The sequence below is a fragment of the Grampus griseus genome (assembly GCF_964374135.1).
Source record: "Grampus griseus genome assembly, chromosome: 21".
In the NCBI taxonomy this organism is placed as follows: domain Eukaryota; kingdom Metazoa; phylum Chordata; class Mammalia; order Artiodactyla; family Delphinidae; genus Grampus; species Grampus griseus.
In genome coordinates this window covers 30,363,308-30,381,881 of record NC_139015.1, presented here as the reverse complement: position 1 = coordinate 30,381,881, position 18,574 = coordinate 30,363,308, and the positions used below count along the sequence as shown (strand labels likewise).

At 33.5% G+C, this 18,574-nt stretch overlaps 1 protein-coding gene across 1 annotated transcript in view; it reads right to left on the bottom strand.

Moving 5' to 3' along the window:
* Window positions 1–18,574, bottom strand: part of LOC309838896 (disintegrin and metalloproteinase domain-containing protein 5-like) — a gene marked incomplete at both ends in the record, with an annotated part of 144,038 nt that overhangs the window by 111,117 nt on the left and 14,347 nt on the right. Inside the window, 3 exons of the mRNA XM_082680312.1 lie at window positions 5,524–5,605; window positions 6,009–6,172; window positions 6,399–6,470. Coding sequence (XP_082536438.1) covers window positions 5,524–5,605; window positions 6,009–6,172; window positions 6,399–6,470 — 318 coding nt within the window. The remainder of the gene's footprint in view (window positions 1–5,523; window positions 5,606–6,008; window positions 6,173–6,398; window positions 6,471–18,574) is intronic.

Genomic DNA, 18,574 nt, shown 5'->3' with positions numbered 1-18,574 from the left:
TATATGGGAATAGAATCTAAAAAAGAGTGGATATATGTATACGTGTAGCTGATTCACATTGCTGTACAGCAGAAACACAAGACTGTAAATCAACTATACTCCAATAAAAATTAATTTTTAAAAAAAGAGAAAGATCTTGAATAACCTAATTCTACTGTTCAAGGAAGTAGAAGAAAGAACAAATCAAGCCCAGAATTAGCAAAAGCAAAACCATAGTAAAGATTAGCACAGAAATAACTGAGATAGAGAATAGGAAATCAATTTTAAAAATTTTAAATTAACAATTTTTTCTTTGAAAAGATAAACAAAATTGACAAAACTTTAGCTGAAGAGAACTCAATAAATAAAATTATAAATGCAAGAGGAGAATTACAGCTTATAATACAAAATTACAAGTAATCATAAGAAACTACTATGATCAAACACCAACAAACTGGATGACCCAGAAGAAATGGGTAACTTCTTAGAAACATACAATCTACCAATACTGAATCCTGTATAACTCGAAAATCTGAACAGACCACTAATGAGTTGAATCAGTAAGCAAACGCCCCCCAAAAAAAGAAAAGCCCAGGACCAGACTGTTTCACTGGTTAATTCTACCAAACATTTAATGAATAATTAATGCTAATCCTTCTCAAAATCTTCCAAAAAATTGAAGATGACATAACACCCCCAAACTCATTTTAAGAGTCTATTACTACCCTAATACCAGAGCCAGATAAGGACACTACAAGGAAAGAAAACTATAGGCCAATATCCTTAATGAATACAAACGCAAAAATTATCAACAAACTACTAGCAAACCAAATTCAAGCATGTTAAAAGGATCATATACCAAGGTCAAGTGGGATGCATCCCAGCAATGCAAAAATGGTTCAACATATAAAAATAAATGAATATGAGGCACCACATGAATAGAATGAAAGAAGAGAATCATATGATCATCTCAACAGATGCCAAAAAAGCATCTGACAAATTTCAACATTCCTTCATGATAAACATTGGGAATAGAAGGAATGTACCTCAACATAATAAAGATCATATACAACAAACCTATGGCTAACATCATACTCAAAGGTGAAAGGTAAATCTTTTCCTCTAAGATAAAGATCAAGACAAGGGTGCCCACTCTCACCATTCTTATTCAACATAGTTAGCCAGAGCAACCAGGAAAGAAAAGGGTATTAAAAGGCAACCAAATCAGAAAGGAAGAAGTAAAATTATTTCTGTTTGCTGATGACATAATCTTTTATGGAGAAAATCCTAAAGACTTCACAAAAAAACTATTAGAATAAATAAATTCAATAAAGTTTCACAATACAATACCAACCTACAAACTGATATACTGTGTTTTGATATATTAACAATGAATTAACAGAATATAACGAAATAAATCAATCCCATTTACAACAGCAATAAAACAACAAAATGATTTGCACAAAGAAAACTATAAGACTGTGATGAAAGAAAGTGAAAAAGAGGGAATTATCTGGTGGTCCAGTGGTTAGGACTCTGTGCTTCCACTACAGGGGGCCTGGGTTCGATCCCTGGTCAGGAAACTAAGATCCCATGAGCCGTGAGGGAAAGAAAGAAAGAAAGAAAATAAGGAAGGAAGGAAAGGAGAAAGAAAGAAAAGAAAGAAAGAAAGGAAGGAAGGAAGGAAGGAAGGAAGGAAGGGAAAAGGACACAAATAAATGGAAAGATATCCCACGGACTGGAAAAATTAATATTGTTAAAATATGCATATTACCCAAAGCCATCTATAGATTCAATGCAATCCCTCTCAAAATTCTAATGACATTTTTTCATAAAAATACAGAAAACAATCTTAAAATTTGTATGAAACCACAAAAGACTCCAAGTGGCCAAAGCAATCCTGAGAAAGAAAAACAAAGCTGGAAGCATCGCAGTTCCTGTTTTCAACCTATATTAAAAGGCTATAGTAATCAAAAAGTATGGTCCTGGCATAAAAGCAAGTGTCGGGAAAACTGGATATTCACACGTAAATAATGAACTGGACCCTTGTATTACACTATTCACAAAAATTAACTCAACATGGACTAAACACCTATAGGTAAGAAGTGAAATCATAAAATTCTTGGAAGAAAACAGTGAAAAATCTTCTTGACATTGGTCTTGGCAATGATTTTATAACTATGACAACAAAACCACAAACAAAGGCAAAAATAAACAAGTGGAACTACAGCAATATAAGGGTTCTGCACAGCAAAAGAACTGATCAAAATGAAAAGGCAACTACAGAATGGGAGAAAGTATTTACAAACTATATATATGATAAGAGGTTAATATCCAAAGTATATTAAGAAGTCATATAACTCACTAGCAAGAACTAAATTATCTTATTAAGAAATGGTCAGAGGACCTATTTCTCCAAAGAGGATATTCAAGTGGCCAACAGGTACATGAAAAGATGCTCAACATCACTAATCATCAGAGAAATGCAAATCAAAACCACAAGTGAGATCACCTCACACCTGTTAGAATGGCTATCATCAAAAAGATAAGAGATAACAAATGCTGGCAAGGATGTGGAGAGACTGGAACCCATGTGCACTGTTGGTGGGAATGTAAATCAGTACAACCACTATAGAAAACAGTGTGGAGTTTCCTGAAAAAAATTAAATATAGAACTATCATATGAATCAGCAATTCCACTTCTAAGTATATATCTGAGGAAATGAAATCACTGTCTCAAATAGGTCTTTGCACCCCATGTTCACTGCAGATTATTCACAACAGCCAAGATATGGAAACAACCTAAGTGTCCACTGACTAATGAGCAGATAAATTGTGAGATGTGTGTGTTTAATAATCATGTATATATGAATATTATTCAGTCATAAAAAAAAAGAAGGAAATCCTGTCATTTGACACAACATGGATGAAGTCAGAGGGCATTACTCTAAGTGAAATAAGTCAGACAGAGAAAGACAAATACTACATGATCTCAGTAGGTGGAATCTAAAACAACTGAACTCATAGAAACAGAGAACAGATTGGTGGTTGCCAGGGCGAGAGTTGGGGGTGGGAATGAGTGAAAGTGGTCAAATGGTACAAATTTCTAACCTGGGGATACAATGTAACTATAGTTAACAATACTGTATTGAATATTTGAAAGCTGCTAAAAGAGTAGGTCTTAAAGTTTCTCAACACACACACAAATGGTAACCATGTGAGATGACGGATTATCAAATATATACATATATATATAACCTTATTGTGGCAATCATTCTGCAATATATACATATATCAAATCATTACACTGTACACCTTAAACTTACACAATGTTATGTATCAGTTGTATCTCAGTAAAACTGGAAAAAAGAGTGGGTCTTGTAAAAAATAATAAACAGAAACCTCAATTAGAGTCGGGCTACCAGAAGGGGAACTCTCACAGCCTGGAGGATAGCAGAACCCAACAGGAAAAAGAAAGACTTCTCTTCTCCTTTCCTGGCAAGGACTCAGCCAATAAAAAGCCATGGACACTTTGTTTACTATAGCTCCCTTCAACTTTCTTTTTCCCCTTTATAAAAGTGTTGTTTCCCTTGCCATGAGAGGATCTGCACCTGGCTAAACATGGTTGCAGACCCCAAATCATAATTCTCTGCTGATTCTGAGTAAACCCATCATTTCTGGAGAAATCTGGCAGTCTATTTGTTTTAGATCAACAATCTCATAATGTAAGTTCAGCAAGGTTACTGGATATTTACAAAAATATATAAAAACTAGCCATATATTGATATACACTAGCAGTGAGAAACTGGAAGATGAACTTAAATGATCAAGACCAGTTGCAATAGCATCAGAGCATATAAAATACCTAAGAATAATTTTAGCAGTATATGTATTAAACCTCCACAGAGAATTTTTAAAAGACCTGAATTAACGGAGAGATAAATCATGTTGGTGGACTGGAAGATCCAACATTATTAAGATATCAATTCTCCCCTAATTGATTCATAAATTACACACCATCCCAATCAAAACCTAAGTAAGCTTTTGTGTATGTGTAGAACTAGACAACCTGATTCTAAAATCTATAAGAAAATGCAAAGTTATATATAGACATACATAGTATTGACAAAGCACAAAGTTGGATAGCTTTAACTACCTGATTTCAAAATATTTAACAAAGCTACCATATTCAAGGAATTGATTCGTAACCTAAAAAGAAAATTTTACAATATTATGATTGGTGTCTATCATTTTAAAATTTAATCTTCATACTCTTTGTTGTTGGAATAAACAAAAAATGTATTTTTATATTGATAGTTGTATTTTAATTTTATACTGGCTTTTTATATATTTTTCCTTTACAAATTTTTATTACAAAAATTCCAATCAAACTTAAAGTCTGAAGAATGGCACCAGGAAAACACATACTAACCACTTATATTCAATAATTCCTATCATCTGCTTTATTTTCTTCACACACACATGATCTAAACATTAGTTCTCAGCAAAGAAACATTGTTTTCAGGAGGATTCACAATAGTGACAAAGACCTGGACAATTGCTGACAGTCTTTCCTGAGGCTTTGGCTGAAAGAGGACCAACAGCAAGGACTGAGAATAAAACAAATTCCTAGGGAATATCTGATTCTTCTTTAGCCATGGTGACAAATAACCCCTAGAAATGGTTTTAGATTTATCTAATCAATCAATATGTCTTTTATACTAATGGTAGCAAGTACACACCAGTACAGATTTTAATTCTGTCTAATCTATCAATGACAATTTGAATCACTGTACATGCTACTAAAAGTCAACTAAATATACAAATGGGTCAGTATAAAAATCATAGTGTAGCCTTATTTTTCTGAAACACTGTCAAGTTCGCTCCCCTTGCTACATTTTATATAGCTTGTTGTAAAAAGAACATAACGGTAGAAAAAGGTCATTCCCACTTTCCAGAAAACAGTAGATTATGAATATTTGATGGCTGTTCCTTCCTACAACAGTCTGCTCCTCACAAACATAATAAAGAATTGAATGCAATAATAAAAGTTACCTTGAAACAATAATACAATGAACGTCACTTAACAAAAAGTACATGAATGTATACCAATTATTAATTTTGAGGAAAATACTGATTTTATTTTTTTGATATTTATTTTTTATTTGATATTTATTTAATATTTTGATATTTATTTTTATTGTTGTTTATTTTTATTTATTTTGAGGAAAATGTTTAATAATTAAAATCACACTGATTATATAATAACTACTGATGCAAGCATACCACTGCTCAAAACAATTAAACAGACTTACAAAGGCCAAATTTTTTTAAAACAATATGAAATTATGATCAGTTGACTTTAAAAATATTCTGATTTTTAAAGCAAATATATACAGTTTAATTTTTATACTCTTAATTAGTAATAAAAATACTATTAAAGGAAGAATAAACTAAGTAATATATATATATTCTTGCTTTAAAATATTTAGGAAATTTTGAAACATGAAAATAATGAGAGCAAATTTGATAGTAATTACATACCAAAGCAACTCCTCCAGCAAAATTCTTATCACATATTTTTGCAGGATGTGTGGCTCCTATAAAAGTAGGACTTTTCTGGAAGCTAAAAAAAATAACAATTTTCCTCATAATTACATTTCAGTGGTATTATTAATGATAATCAGATCAGACACAAGAATGTAGAGATAATAGGTAGTAAAAGTTTACTAGCTAAGAGACATCAAAAAATTGTATCACTCATAATTAACCTCCTTTAGTTATTTCAAAACTTTTATGTAATTTTACTTCTTTCAGGTAATTTTATGTCATTTGATAAAAGATTTTAAGTCTTACCTCACATTAGCTACTTGAGGACAAAGAGGTTAACCTACATTTTCTTCCCATCCCATGGTGTCTACCAAATTTACAGAACTCAGTATACATTAATTAAATGCTTGTTTTTCATAATTAACATATAAAATCATTTTGGGTTATTTCTTTATACAAATATGAAATACTATACTCACGCAAATAAGTATGCAGTATGATGAGGTTGGGAGAGAAATTCGGTTTTCCATTCTAAAAATTTATATAATATATGATTAGGATGTCTTGTAGTAGAAATTTTGTTTTTGTTTGACCAAATCTCTATGGAAGATATTCTAACAGTCAGTTTTAACTGGGTAAGCATCTAAATGGAGAAAATAAATAAAATTTTAAAAATAAATTTGAACATTATATTAAATTTTTGTAAAGGTATATTTAAAACATTTAATTCAATATTTTTAAAAATTTGTTTTAATTCAATATTTTGAATGTGGAAACTCCTCAACAGCACAGCAAAATACTATATATATCAATACATATTACCTATACTCTTACAGAATATATTTAAAAAGTAGTTTTAAAATACTTACAGTGTTAACAAAGCCAATGATCTGAATAACCTTCTGTGTTACAATTTTTACATCAGAGCCCATGTAATCAAACTGAAAAAGATAAATTATTATTAAAAAATAGTGGATACCATTAATATACCACACAGCCTTTATATCTATAATATGCTATATACTAAACTAGCCAGAGGGCTACATTCCAACTGAAATCCAGGAAATGCATATTTACATTTGTATGTGTAAATGTATAAATAATAATTTATTTAAATAAATTAATTAAATGTATAACTTTATATGAGATAAATAAAAATATTTGATAACATTTAAAATATTTAAATGTTTAATGCACTTGTAGCATTATTTATAAAAATTGAATCATAAATTTTTTAAATGTTATTTCAAAATATACTTATTTCTAAAATAATACATATAATCACAAACCAAAAAATATATGCATAAAGAGGGAAAAATCTTTAATAAAAGGTTCACTGTTGAAGTGATCATGGATACTGTGTTAGGTTACATCCTCTGATATCACCACGTTAACTCATGTTACTCATGCTTCTTAATTCCAATAAGCTCTTTCTATTTCTAACTGCTTAAAAATGCCAGGACAATATTAAAAAACAATGGTGATATCAGGAATGTGAGCTTTGCTCCTGAGTTTTCACTGGAAAATCTCAAATATTTCACCATTAAGTGGTGTTCAGTTTAAGATGAGTATTCTAGATCATGTTGAGAAACACCTACTTATAAATCTTCCTACTTATAAAACTTTTGTTAAAAATGAAGTTGAATTTTTATCCAAAGCCTTTTTGAAGCATACCCAAAATGATAATGACTTTTGTCTTTTGACCTACTGATGGAATACATTTCATTAATACTTTACTTAATATTAAACCATCATTATACTGTTTGATCAAAACATTACATTCTATTAATATACTATCAAAATTAATATAATATTTTGTTTAGAAGTTTGTAGATTTCAGAACGATGGGCCTGTTGGTCATATGTGCATGCATGCATCCTTTGTCATAACTGAGCAAATGAGTGTTGCTTACTAAATATTAAAGCACTACCTAAAATTAAGTTGCTTGTTTTTTCTACATCCTAGAATTGTATTAGCTTATGAATTATATCTTCCTGAAACATTTTTTAAAACTCTCCTTTAAAACTATCTATACTTAACACTGACAACTGACCCATTCAAATTCTTTTTATTTCCAGTTTTTTGAAATATAATTGACATATAAGATTGCGTTAACTTTAAAGTGTACAATGAGATGATTTCATTTAAATTCTTATCTCCAATGGAGAAATCATGAAATTTGCATTTGTTTGTTTGTTTTAATCTCCCCCAAGGACACAGTTACACCATCTTAACCCTTTTCACACCATAACTTGTTTTCTTCCTTTTTGCTTAATTACACTTTCTACCTACTTATTTGCCTTTTCAACAGTTTGTGAATTTACTTATCCATTTTAATGTTTCCGTTTATCATCAACTTAACAAATACCAAGTATTTTTCCTTATTTTTCTAATATCAACTTATTTGAAGAATATGAATTTCCTCTCTGCTTAGTTTTTATACTATCCTCTGCAACAGGTAGTATCTGTATTTACCAATATTCAGTTCTCTTCTAACTCAGGCATGGGCAGGTGATTCACTTTGGCCAATGCAATGAGGGCAAAAGTGATGCATGCCATTCCTGAGAAGTATTTCCTTATTGTAGCTCACGTCTCTCTGGTCTGCACTTCTATCGGTTTGGCAATTGGAAAAGAAACTATCAATCTAGACGTGCCAAAAAATCTAAGCATTCTCTAGTGCTGAGCCAACACATGGAAGACTGCTGCCCTGGAGAGTCAGCCAGGAGCATGGTTGGCATTGATTGAATCAATGAAACTTAAACTGTGTTTCGCCACTAAGATTTGGGGAGTGTTTCTTATGAGAGCATAACCTAGCCTCTTCTGATTAATACACATCCACCTAATTTTTAAAACACTATATACAATTCATTAATTTCTAAATAGCTAAAGACTATAGTTTTCCTTTTCTGCCTTGAAAAATTACTCATAATTGTATTTAATTTTTTAATTTTATTATTTTTGCCTTATCTCTTTTTATTCTTTTTTTTAATATACTGTGATAAAGCTCTGGCAAAATGTTTTTTTTTAATAAATTTATTTATTTTCTTTTTGGCTGCGTTGGGTCTTCGCTGCTGTGCATGGGCTTTCTCTGGTTGCGGCGAGCAGGGGCTACTCTTTGTTGCGGTGTGTGGGCTTCTCATTGCAGTGGCCTCTCTTGTTGTGGAGCACAGGCTCTAGGTGCACGGGCTTCAGTAGTTGTGGCACGTGGGCTCGGTAGTTGTGGCTTGCAGGCTCTAGAGCGCAGGCTTGGTAGTTGTGGCACACGTGCTTAGTTGCTCTGCGGTATGTGGGATCTTCCCGGGTCAGGGCTCAAACCCATGTCCCCTGCATTGGCAGGTGGATTCTTAACCACTGCGCCACTAGGGAAGCCCCTGGCAAATTGGTTTCTGCTTTTACAAAACTATTGGTGTTTTCCTTGTGACCTATAGATGACTACATTTGCATGTATTTTCTATATATATCTATAGACATTTGAATGTATGTGGTACCCATTCATAAGATACAAAGGTCAATAAGTGTTTAGTAAAACAAGCTGATAAATAATTTGATCTTTATATGTTAACACTTATTTTCTATCTGTTAAAGGCTAACAGAAATGATTGAATGTACTCCAGTATAGTTTTGGTTTCTGTTAAATTCTTCTGATCACTTTCAAAGGTTTTCTTTTTATACTTTCAACATAATTCACTTAGCACTAAATGCTTATTATTAGAAATTCATCTTTAACTTGAACTGTAACATTCAATATAAAATACTTCTTTAATTCTTCTATCTACATTTTTTTTACCCTGAACTTTACCTATTAGTAATATCATCCTGATTTTCTTTTTTGTTTTGTTTTGTTTTTTTTTGCGGTATGCGGGCCTCTCACTGTTGTGGCCCCTCCCGTTGTGGAGCACAGGCTCCAGACGCGCAGGCTCAGCGGCCATGGCTCACGGGCCCAGCCACTCCACGGCATGTGGGATCTTCCCGGACCAGGGCACGAACCCGCGTCCCCTGCATCAGCAGGCGGACTCTCAACCACTGTGCCACCAGGGAAGCCCCTGATTTTCTTTTTTTATGGTAAATCTTGCACATTTTTGCTGGTCTTTTAAGAAATGTTTTATACCTAACAGTGTCATTTTATGTTAAGCTGTGTCATAAATGTCATCTAATTTGAGATCCTTTGCACATTTTAATGGGAATATTTAATCCATTCCATTATTGTAATCAATGAAGCTGACTTACAGTTTTCTATTTTTCCTATTCATGTCTTCATGGTATTTCCTTTTGATTTTTGCTATGTTATAAGAGAATATTTGGAGTGGGGAGGGTCTATATTTCAAGGTTATATCTTCAGGATTTTATATTCAGAGATGTTTAAACATTGTGCAACAAGTTTCTCCATTTTTATCAACTGGACTCACCTATATAAAAAGGCCTTAACCCCTTATGAGGTGAAAATCAAAAATTTTGAGGATTCATCAGGGTTCAACTCTTTTTTCCAAAATGCATATTAACTCTTACTAGGACGAGGCTGAATATGGTTATATAAATAAGGCACTACTACATCCTGCCAACTGACTGAATGCATACACTGCCTTTCTCTTTCTTTCTGACTTAGTGATAAAGTTGGTATATATAATTGTTTTGAAGTGTGTGTTTTTTAGTGCTACCCAACTCTTAAATTTTTAGATCAAATTTATTGAGGTATAATATATATACAATTAAGTTCCCCCATTTTAAGGATTCATTAATTTTGAAAAATAGCACTTACTTTATATTCTGAAAAAATTCAACCTTCAGAAAATATAAAATTCAAAGACATGGAAAACCACCAAACCAAAATGCCAGACAGAAATACAAGAAAAAAGAAACAATGGAGATACAGAGCAGCCAGAAAACAAAAGCAGCATTATGAAGACCTCATTTATCAATAACCTCCCTAAATGTAAATGGACTGAATTTACCAACCAAAAGACACAGAGTGGCTGAATGGATTAAGAAACAAGACCCAATAATATGCTGCTTCCAGAAGATACATCTTAGCTCTGAAGACAAACACAGGCTCAAAGTGAAGGGATGGAAGAGGACACTCCAATGGCAGCCAAAAGAAAATGAGTGTAGCCATACACATAACAGACAAAATAGACTTCAAGCCAAAAAGAGTAACAAGAGACAAAAATGGACAGTATATAATGATAAAAGGAGCAATTCATCAAGAACACATAACAGTTATTTAATATGTATGTACCAAACATAGGAGAACCAAAATATATAAAGCAATTATTAACAGACCTAAAGGAAACAGTGGCCTTAAATGAAACATTAGACAAGATGGATTTGATAGGTTTGTACAGAACATTCCATCTAAATGCATCAGAATACACATTCTTCTCAAGTGCACATGGAACTTTCTCAAGGACAGACCATATGTTGAGAAACAAAACAAGTCTCAATAAATGTAAGAAAATTAAAATCATATCAAGCATCTATCCCAACCACAATGTTATGAAACAAGAAATCAACTACAAGAAGAAAGCTCTGAAAATCACAAATGTGTGTAGACTAAACACCATTCTTTGAACAACTATTGGATCAAAGAAAAAATCAAAGGAGTAGTCAAAAATTACCTGAAGACAAATGAAAATGCCACATATCAAAATCTGTGGGATGCGGTACTAAAAGGAAAGTTTATATCAACACCAGATTACCTCAAGAAATTAAGAAAAATCTCAAAGAACCAACCTAACGCATAGCTAAAGTAACTAGAAAAAGAAGAAAAAGTGAAGCAAAAAGTCAGTAGACAAAAAAGGAATTAATAAAGATCAGAGCAAAAATAAATGAAAGAGACTAATAAAACAATAGAGAAGATAGATGAAACTAAGAGCTGGTTCTTGGAAAAAAAGAAAAACCTTTAGCTAGACTAAGAAAAAAGAGAGAAACTCAGAGAAAATCAGAAACAAAAGAAGAGAAGTTACAACAGATACCTTAGAAATACAAGGATTATGAGAGAATACAATGAACTGCTATATGCCAAGAACTTTAACAACATACAAGTGGATAAATTCTCAGAATTATACAACATTTCAAGACTGAACCATGAAGAAATAGAAAATCTGAATAAACTAATCACTAGTAAGGAGATTGAATCAGTAACTTTAAAAATCTCCCAAAAAACAAAAGTCCATGGTGAAATGGCCACATAGGTGAATTCTACCAGTCAAAGAAGCTTTAGTATCAATCTTTTCAAACTGTTCCCAAAAAATTAAGGAGGAAGAAATGCTTCTTAACTTATTTTACAAGGCCAACCTTACCCTTTTACCAAAATTAGAGAAGTACAACACACAAAAAAGTACATTAAAGCCTAATATCTCTGATGAACATAGATGCAAAAATCCTCAACAAAACATTAGTAAACCAAATACAACAATACGTTAAAAGGATCATACACCATGATTAAGTTAGATTTATTCCAGGGACACAAAAATGGTTCAACATCCAGAAATCAATTAGCATGATACACCACATTAACAAACTGAAGAATAAAAACCATATGATCATTTCGATAGATGCAGAAAAAGCTTCTGACAACATTTAACATCCGTATGATAAAAACTATCAGTAAAATGTATATAATAAAGGCCGTATATGACAAACCCACAGCAAACACTATATTCAATGCTGAAGAATAGAATGCTATCCCTCCAGGATCGAGAACAAGACAAAGATGCCCACTATCACACTCTTATTCAACACAGTTTGCGGAAGAGCAATCAGGCAAGGAAAAGAAATAAAAGGCATCCAAATCAGAAAGAAGAAGTAAAACTGACCTATTTGCAGATGGCATAATTTTACATATAGAAAATCTGAAAGACCCCACCAAAACCTGTTATAACTATTCAATAAAGTTGCAAGGTACACAATCATTATACAGGAATCTATAGTCTTTCTATGCAGTAACAATGAACTAGCAGAAAGAGAAATTAAGAAAACAGCCACATTTACTTACTTAAAAAAAAGAGAAGATACAGATTTGAAAGGCTCCCATGGCCCTCATGGAGTATGATGGATGGATGAGTCCAGCAGTCTCAATGAGTTACTCATCAGGAAAAGGAAGCCTCTCCTCCCAGATTCTTGTGTGCACTGGGACTGAGAGAAAAAGCGGTGACTTCATAAGAGCCTGAGCAAGACCTACCTGCTGGTCTTGGAGCATTTCCTGGGGAGGTGGGGGATGGCTCTGGCTCACTTCAGTGACATGGACACTGGTGAGAGAGGTACCTGGGAATACTCATTGGGGTGAGCTCTCCTGGAAGCGGCCATTTGACAGCAAGACCTGGCCCCACCCAATGGCCTGTAGGCTCAAGTGCTGGGATGCCTCAGGCCCAACAACCAACAGAGCAGAAACACAGCCCACCCATCAGCAAACAGGCTTCCTAAAGTAGTGTTGAGCCCAAAGCTGCTCTAAACACCCCTTGACATGTCCATGCCCACCAGAGGGAAAAGACCCAGCTCCACACACCTGCAGGCAGGAACCAGGCCCTCCCACAAGGAAGCCTGCACAAGCCTCTTAGAACAGCCTCACCCACCAGGGAGTAGACCCCAGAAGGAAGCGGAACTACAATCCTGTAGGCTCTGGAACAGAGACCACAAACACATAAAGTCAGACAAAATGGGATGGCAGAGGAATATGTTCCAGACAAAGGAACAAGATAAAACCCCAGAAAAACAACTAAGTGAAGTGGAGATAGGCAATCTACCTGAAAAAATAATTCAGAGTAATGATAGTAAAGATGATACAAGATTTCAAAAAAGAATGGAGGCACAGAATGAGAAGATACAAGAAATGTTTAAGAAAGATCAAGAAGATCTAAAGAAGAGAGTTGAACAATACAATAATTGAAAAGAAAAATACACTAGAAGGAATCAATAGCAAGATAAAAGACGCAGAAGAACAGATAAGTGAGCTGGAAGACAGAATGGTGGAAATCACTGCCACAAAACAGAATAAAGAAAAAAAGAATGAAAAGAAATGAGGACAGTCTAAGAAACCTCTGGGACAACATTAAACAAACCAGCATTCGCATTATAGGGGTCCCAGAAGGAGAAAAGAGAGAAAGGTCCTGAGAAAATATTCAAAGAGATAAGAGCCAAAAACTTCCCTAATATGGAAAAGAAGTCATCCAAGTCCAGGAAGGGCAGAGTGTCTCATACAGGACAAAACCAAGGAGGAACATGCTGAGACACATATTAATCAAACTGACAAAAATTAAAGACAAAGAGAAAATCTTAAAAGCAGCAAAGGAAAAGCAACAAAAAACATACAAAGGAATCACCATAAAATTATCAACTGATTTTTCAGCAGAAACTCTGCAGGCCAGAAGGGCATAGCACAATGTATTTAAAGTGATGAAAGGGAAAAACCTATAACCAAGAATACTCTACCCAGCAAGGCTCTCATTCAGACTTGACAGAGAAATCAACAGCTTTACAGACAAGCAAAAGAATTCAGCACCACCAAACCAGTTTTACAACAAATGCTAAAGGAAAAACTCTAGGCGGAAAAGAAAAGGCAACAACTAGAAAAAAGAAAACAAATGGGAAAGCTCACCTGTAAAGGCAAACATGTAGCATAGTCAAGATATCATCCACACAAAAATATGATATCCAAACAAGCAATCATGAGAAGAGGAGAATACAAATTCAGGATATTGGAAATGCATTTGAAATTAAGTCAACCAACTTAAAACAAACTTTTATATATATAGACCACTGTATCAAAACCTCATGGAAACCATAAACCAAAAAACTACATTAGATATACACACAAAAAATAAAAAGGAATCCAAACACAACACTAAACATAGTCATCAAATCACAAGAAAAGAGAACAAAACAGAAAAGGAAGAAAAACAGCTTACAAAAAAATCCAAAACAATTTTTAAAATGGCAATAAAAACATACATATTGGTAATTATCTTAAATGTAAATGAATTAAATGCTCCAACCAAAAGACACAGATTGGCTGAACAGATACAAAACCAAGACCCATGTATATGCTGTTTACAAGAGACTCACTTCAGATCTAGAAACCTGTACAGAATGAAAGTGAGGGGATGGAGAAAGGTATTCCGTGCAGATGGAAATCAAAAGGAAGCTGCAATAGCAATACTCATATCAGACAAAATAGACTTTAAAATAAAGACTGTTACAGGAGACAAAGAGGGACACTACATAATGATCAAGGGATCAATCCAAGAGAAAGATATAACAATTGTACATATATATATGTGCACACAACACAGGAGCACCTCAATATATAAGGCAAATGTTAAAAGATATAAAAGGAGAAATTGATAGTAACACAATAATAGTGGGGGACTTTAACACCCCAGTTACATCAATGGAGAGATCATCCAGACACAAAAATAAATGAGGAAACACAGCCCTTAAGTGACACATTAGATCAGGTGGACTTAATTGATATCTATACAGTGTTCCATCGAAAAGCAGCAAATACACATTCTTCTCAAGTGCACATGGAACATTCTTGAGGACAGGTCACATCTTGGGCCATAAGGCAAGCCTCAGTAAATTTAAGAAAACTGAAATCATATCAAACATCTTTTCTGAATACAACACTATGAGATTAGAAATCAACTACAAGAAAAAAACTGCAAAAACCACAAACACGTGGAGGCTAAACAATATGTTACTAGACAACCAATGGTTCGTTGAAGAAATCAAAGATGAAATGAAAAAATACCTAGAGACAAATGAAAACGAAAACACGATGATCCAAAACCTATGGGACAGAGCAAAAGCAGTTCTAAGAGACATATTTATAGCAATACTATTTTACCTCAGGGAACAAGAAAAATCTCAAATAAACAACCTAACTTTATACCTAAAGCAACTAGAGAAAGAAGAACAAACAAAACCCAAAGTTAATAGGAGGAAAGAAATCACAAAGATCAAGGCAGAAATAAATGAAATAGAAACAAAGAAAACAATAAAAGGTCAATGAAATTAAAAGCTGGTTCTTTGAAAAGATAAACAAAATTGATAAAGCTTTAGCCATACTCATGAGGAAAAAAAGGAGAGGGCTCAAATCAATAAAATTAGAAATGAAAAAGGAGAAGTTACAAATGACAACACAGAAATACAAAGGATCATAACAGACTACTAAAAGAAAGTATATATCACTATAATGGACAAGGTACCACCTTCTAAGACTGAAGCAGGAAGAAATAGAAAACATGAACAGACCAATCACAAGTACCGAAATTGAAACTGTAATTTAAAAACTCCCAACAGACAAAAGTCCAGGACTAGATGGCTTCACAGGAGAATTCTATCAAACATTTAGAGAAGAGTTAACACCTATCCTTCTGAAAATATTCCCAAAAAATTGCAAAGGGATGAACACTCTGAAACTCATTCCATGAGGCCATCATCACCAAAATCAGACAAAGATACCACAAAAAAAGAAAATTACAGGCCAATATCACTGATGAACATAGATGCAAAAATCCTCAACAAAACACTAGCAAACCAAATCCAACAATACATTAAAAAGATCATACACCATGGTCAAGTGGGATTTATCTCGGGGATGTAAGGATTCTTCAATATCCACAAATCAATGTTATACACCACATCAACAAAGTGAAAATAAAAAACATATGATCATCTCAATAGAGGCAGAGAAAGCTTTTGACAAAATTCAACACCCATTTATGATCAAAAACCCTCCAGAAAGTGGGCATAGAGGGAACATACCTCAACATAATAAAGGCCATATATGACAGATCCACAGCAAACACAATTCTCAACAGTGAAAAACTGAAAGCATTTCCTTTAAGACCAGGAACAAGGCAAGGATGTCCACTCTTGCCATTTATATTCAACATAGTTGCTAGCCATGGGAATCAGAGAAGAAAAAGAAACGAAAAGGAATCATAACTGGAAAAGAAGAAGTAAAACTGTCACTGTTTCCAGATGACATGATACTATACATAGAATATCCTAATGATGCTAACAGAATACTAATACAGCTCATCAATGAATGTGGTAAAGTTGCAGGATAAAAAACTAATACACAGAAATCTACTGCATTTCCATACACTAACAACAAAAGATCAGAAAGAGAAGCTAAGGAAACAATCCCATTTACCATCTCATTAAAAAGAAAATACCTAGGTATAAAACTACCTAAAAAGGCAAAAGACCTGTAGTCTGAAAACTATAAGATGCTGAAGAAAGAAATCAAAGATGACACAAACAGATGGAATCATATACCATGTTCTTGGATTGGAAGAATCAATATTGTCAAAATGACTATACTACCCAAGGCAATCTACATATTTAATGCAATCCCTATCAAATTACCAATGGCATTTTCGGCATATCTAGAACAAAAAATCTTAAAATGTGTATGGAAACACAAAAAACCCTGAATAGTCAAATCAATACTGAGAAACAAAAATGGAGCTAGAGGAATCAGGCACCCTGACTTCATACTATGCTACAAAGCTATACTAATCAAAACAGTATGGTACTGGCACAAAAATAGAAACATTGATCAATGGAACAGGATAGAAAGCCCAGAAATAAACCCACACACCTATGGTCAATTAATTTACAACAAAGAAGGCAAGAATACACAACGGAGAAAAGACAGCCTCTTCAATAAGTGGTGCTGGGAAACGTGGACAGCCACGTGTAAAAGAATGAAATAAGAACACTCTCTAACACCATACAGCAAAATAAACTCAAAATGGATTAAAGATCTAAAATGTAAGAGGAAAACACAGGCAGAACACTCTTTGACATAAATGGCAGCAAGATCTTTTTTGATCCACTTCCTAGAGTAATGAAAATAAAAACAAAAATAAACAACTGGGACCTAATTAAACTTAAAAGCTTTTGTGTAGCAAAGGAAACTATCAACAAAATGAAGACAGCCCACAGAATGGGAGGAAATTTTTGCAAATGATGTGACCGACAAGAGATTAATCTCCAAAATATACAAACACTTCACACAGCTCAATATCAAAACAATAAACAACACAATCAAAAATGGGCAGAAGATCTAAATAGACATTTCTCCAAAGAAGACATACAGATGGCCAAAAGGTACATGAAAAGATGGTCAACATCGCTAATTATTAGAGAAATGTAAATCAAAACTACAATGAGGTATCACCTCACACTGGTCAGAATGGCCATCATCAAAAGGTCTACAAACAATAAATGCTGAAGAGGGTGTAGAGAAAAGGGAACCCTCCTACATCGCTGGTGGGAATGTAAATTGGTGCAGCCACTATGGAGAACATATGGAGGTTCCTTAAAAAACTAAAAAGAGAGCTAACGTATGATCCAGCAATCCCACTCCTGGGCGTATATATCCAGAGAAAACCATAATTCAAAAAGATACATGCACCACAATGTTCACTGCAGCACTATTTACAATTGTCAAGACATGGAAGCAACCTAAATGTCCATCAACAGATAAATGGATAAAGATGATGTGGTACATATATACAATGCAATATTACTCAGCCATAAAAAGAATGAAATAATGCCCTTTGCAGCAACATGGATAGATGAAGAAATTGTTATTCTAAGTGAAGTCAGACAGAGAAACACAAATATATGATAACACACATATGTGGAATCTAAAAAAAATGGTACCAATGAACTTATTTAGAAAACAGAACCAGAATCATAGACTTAGAAAACAAACTTATGGTTACCAAAAGGGAAAGGTAGGGAGGGATAAATTAGGAGTTTGGAATTAACATACACACACTACTATATATAAAGTAGATAATCAACAAGGACCTACTGTATAGCACAGGGAGTTATATTCAGTATCTTGTAATAACCTATATAGGAAAAGAATCTGGAAACGAACAGATATATGTATATGTATAACTGAATCACTTGGCTGTACACCTGAAACTAACACAACATTGTAAATTAACTATACTTCAGTATAAAATAAAAAAAAAAATTTAAACAGAAGATACAAATAACTAAAATTAGAAATGAAATGAGGACA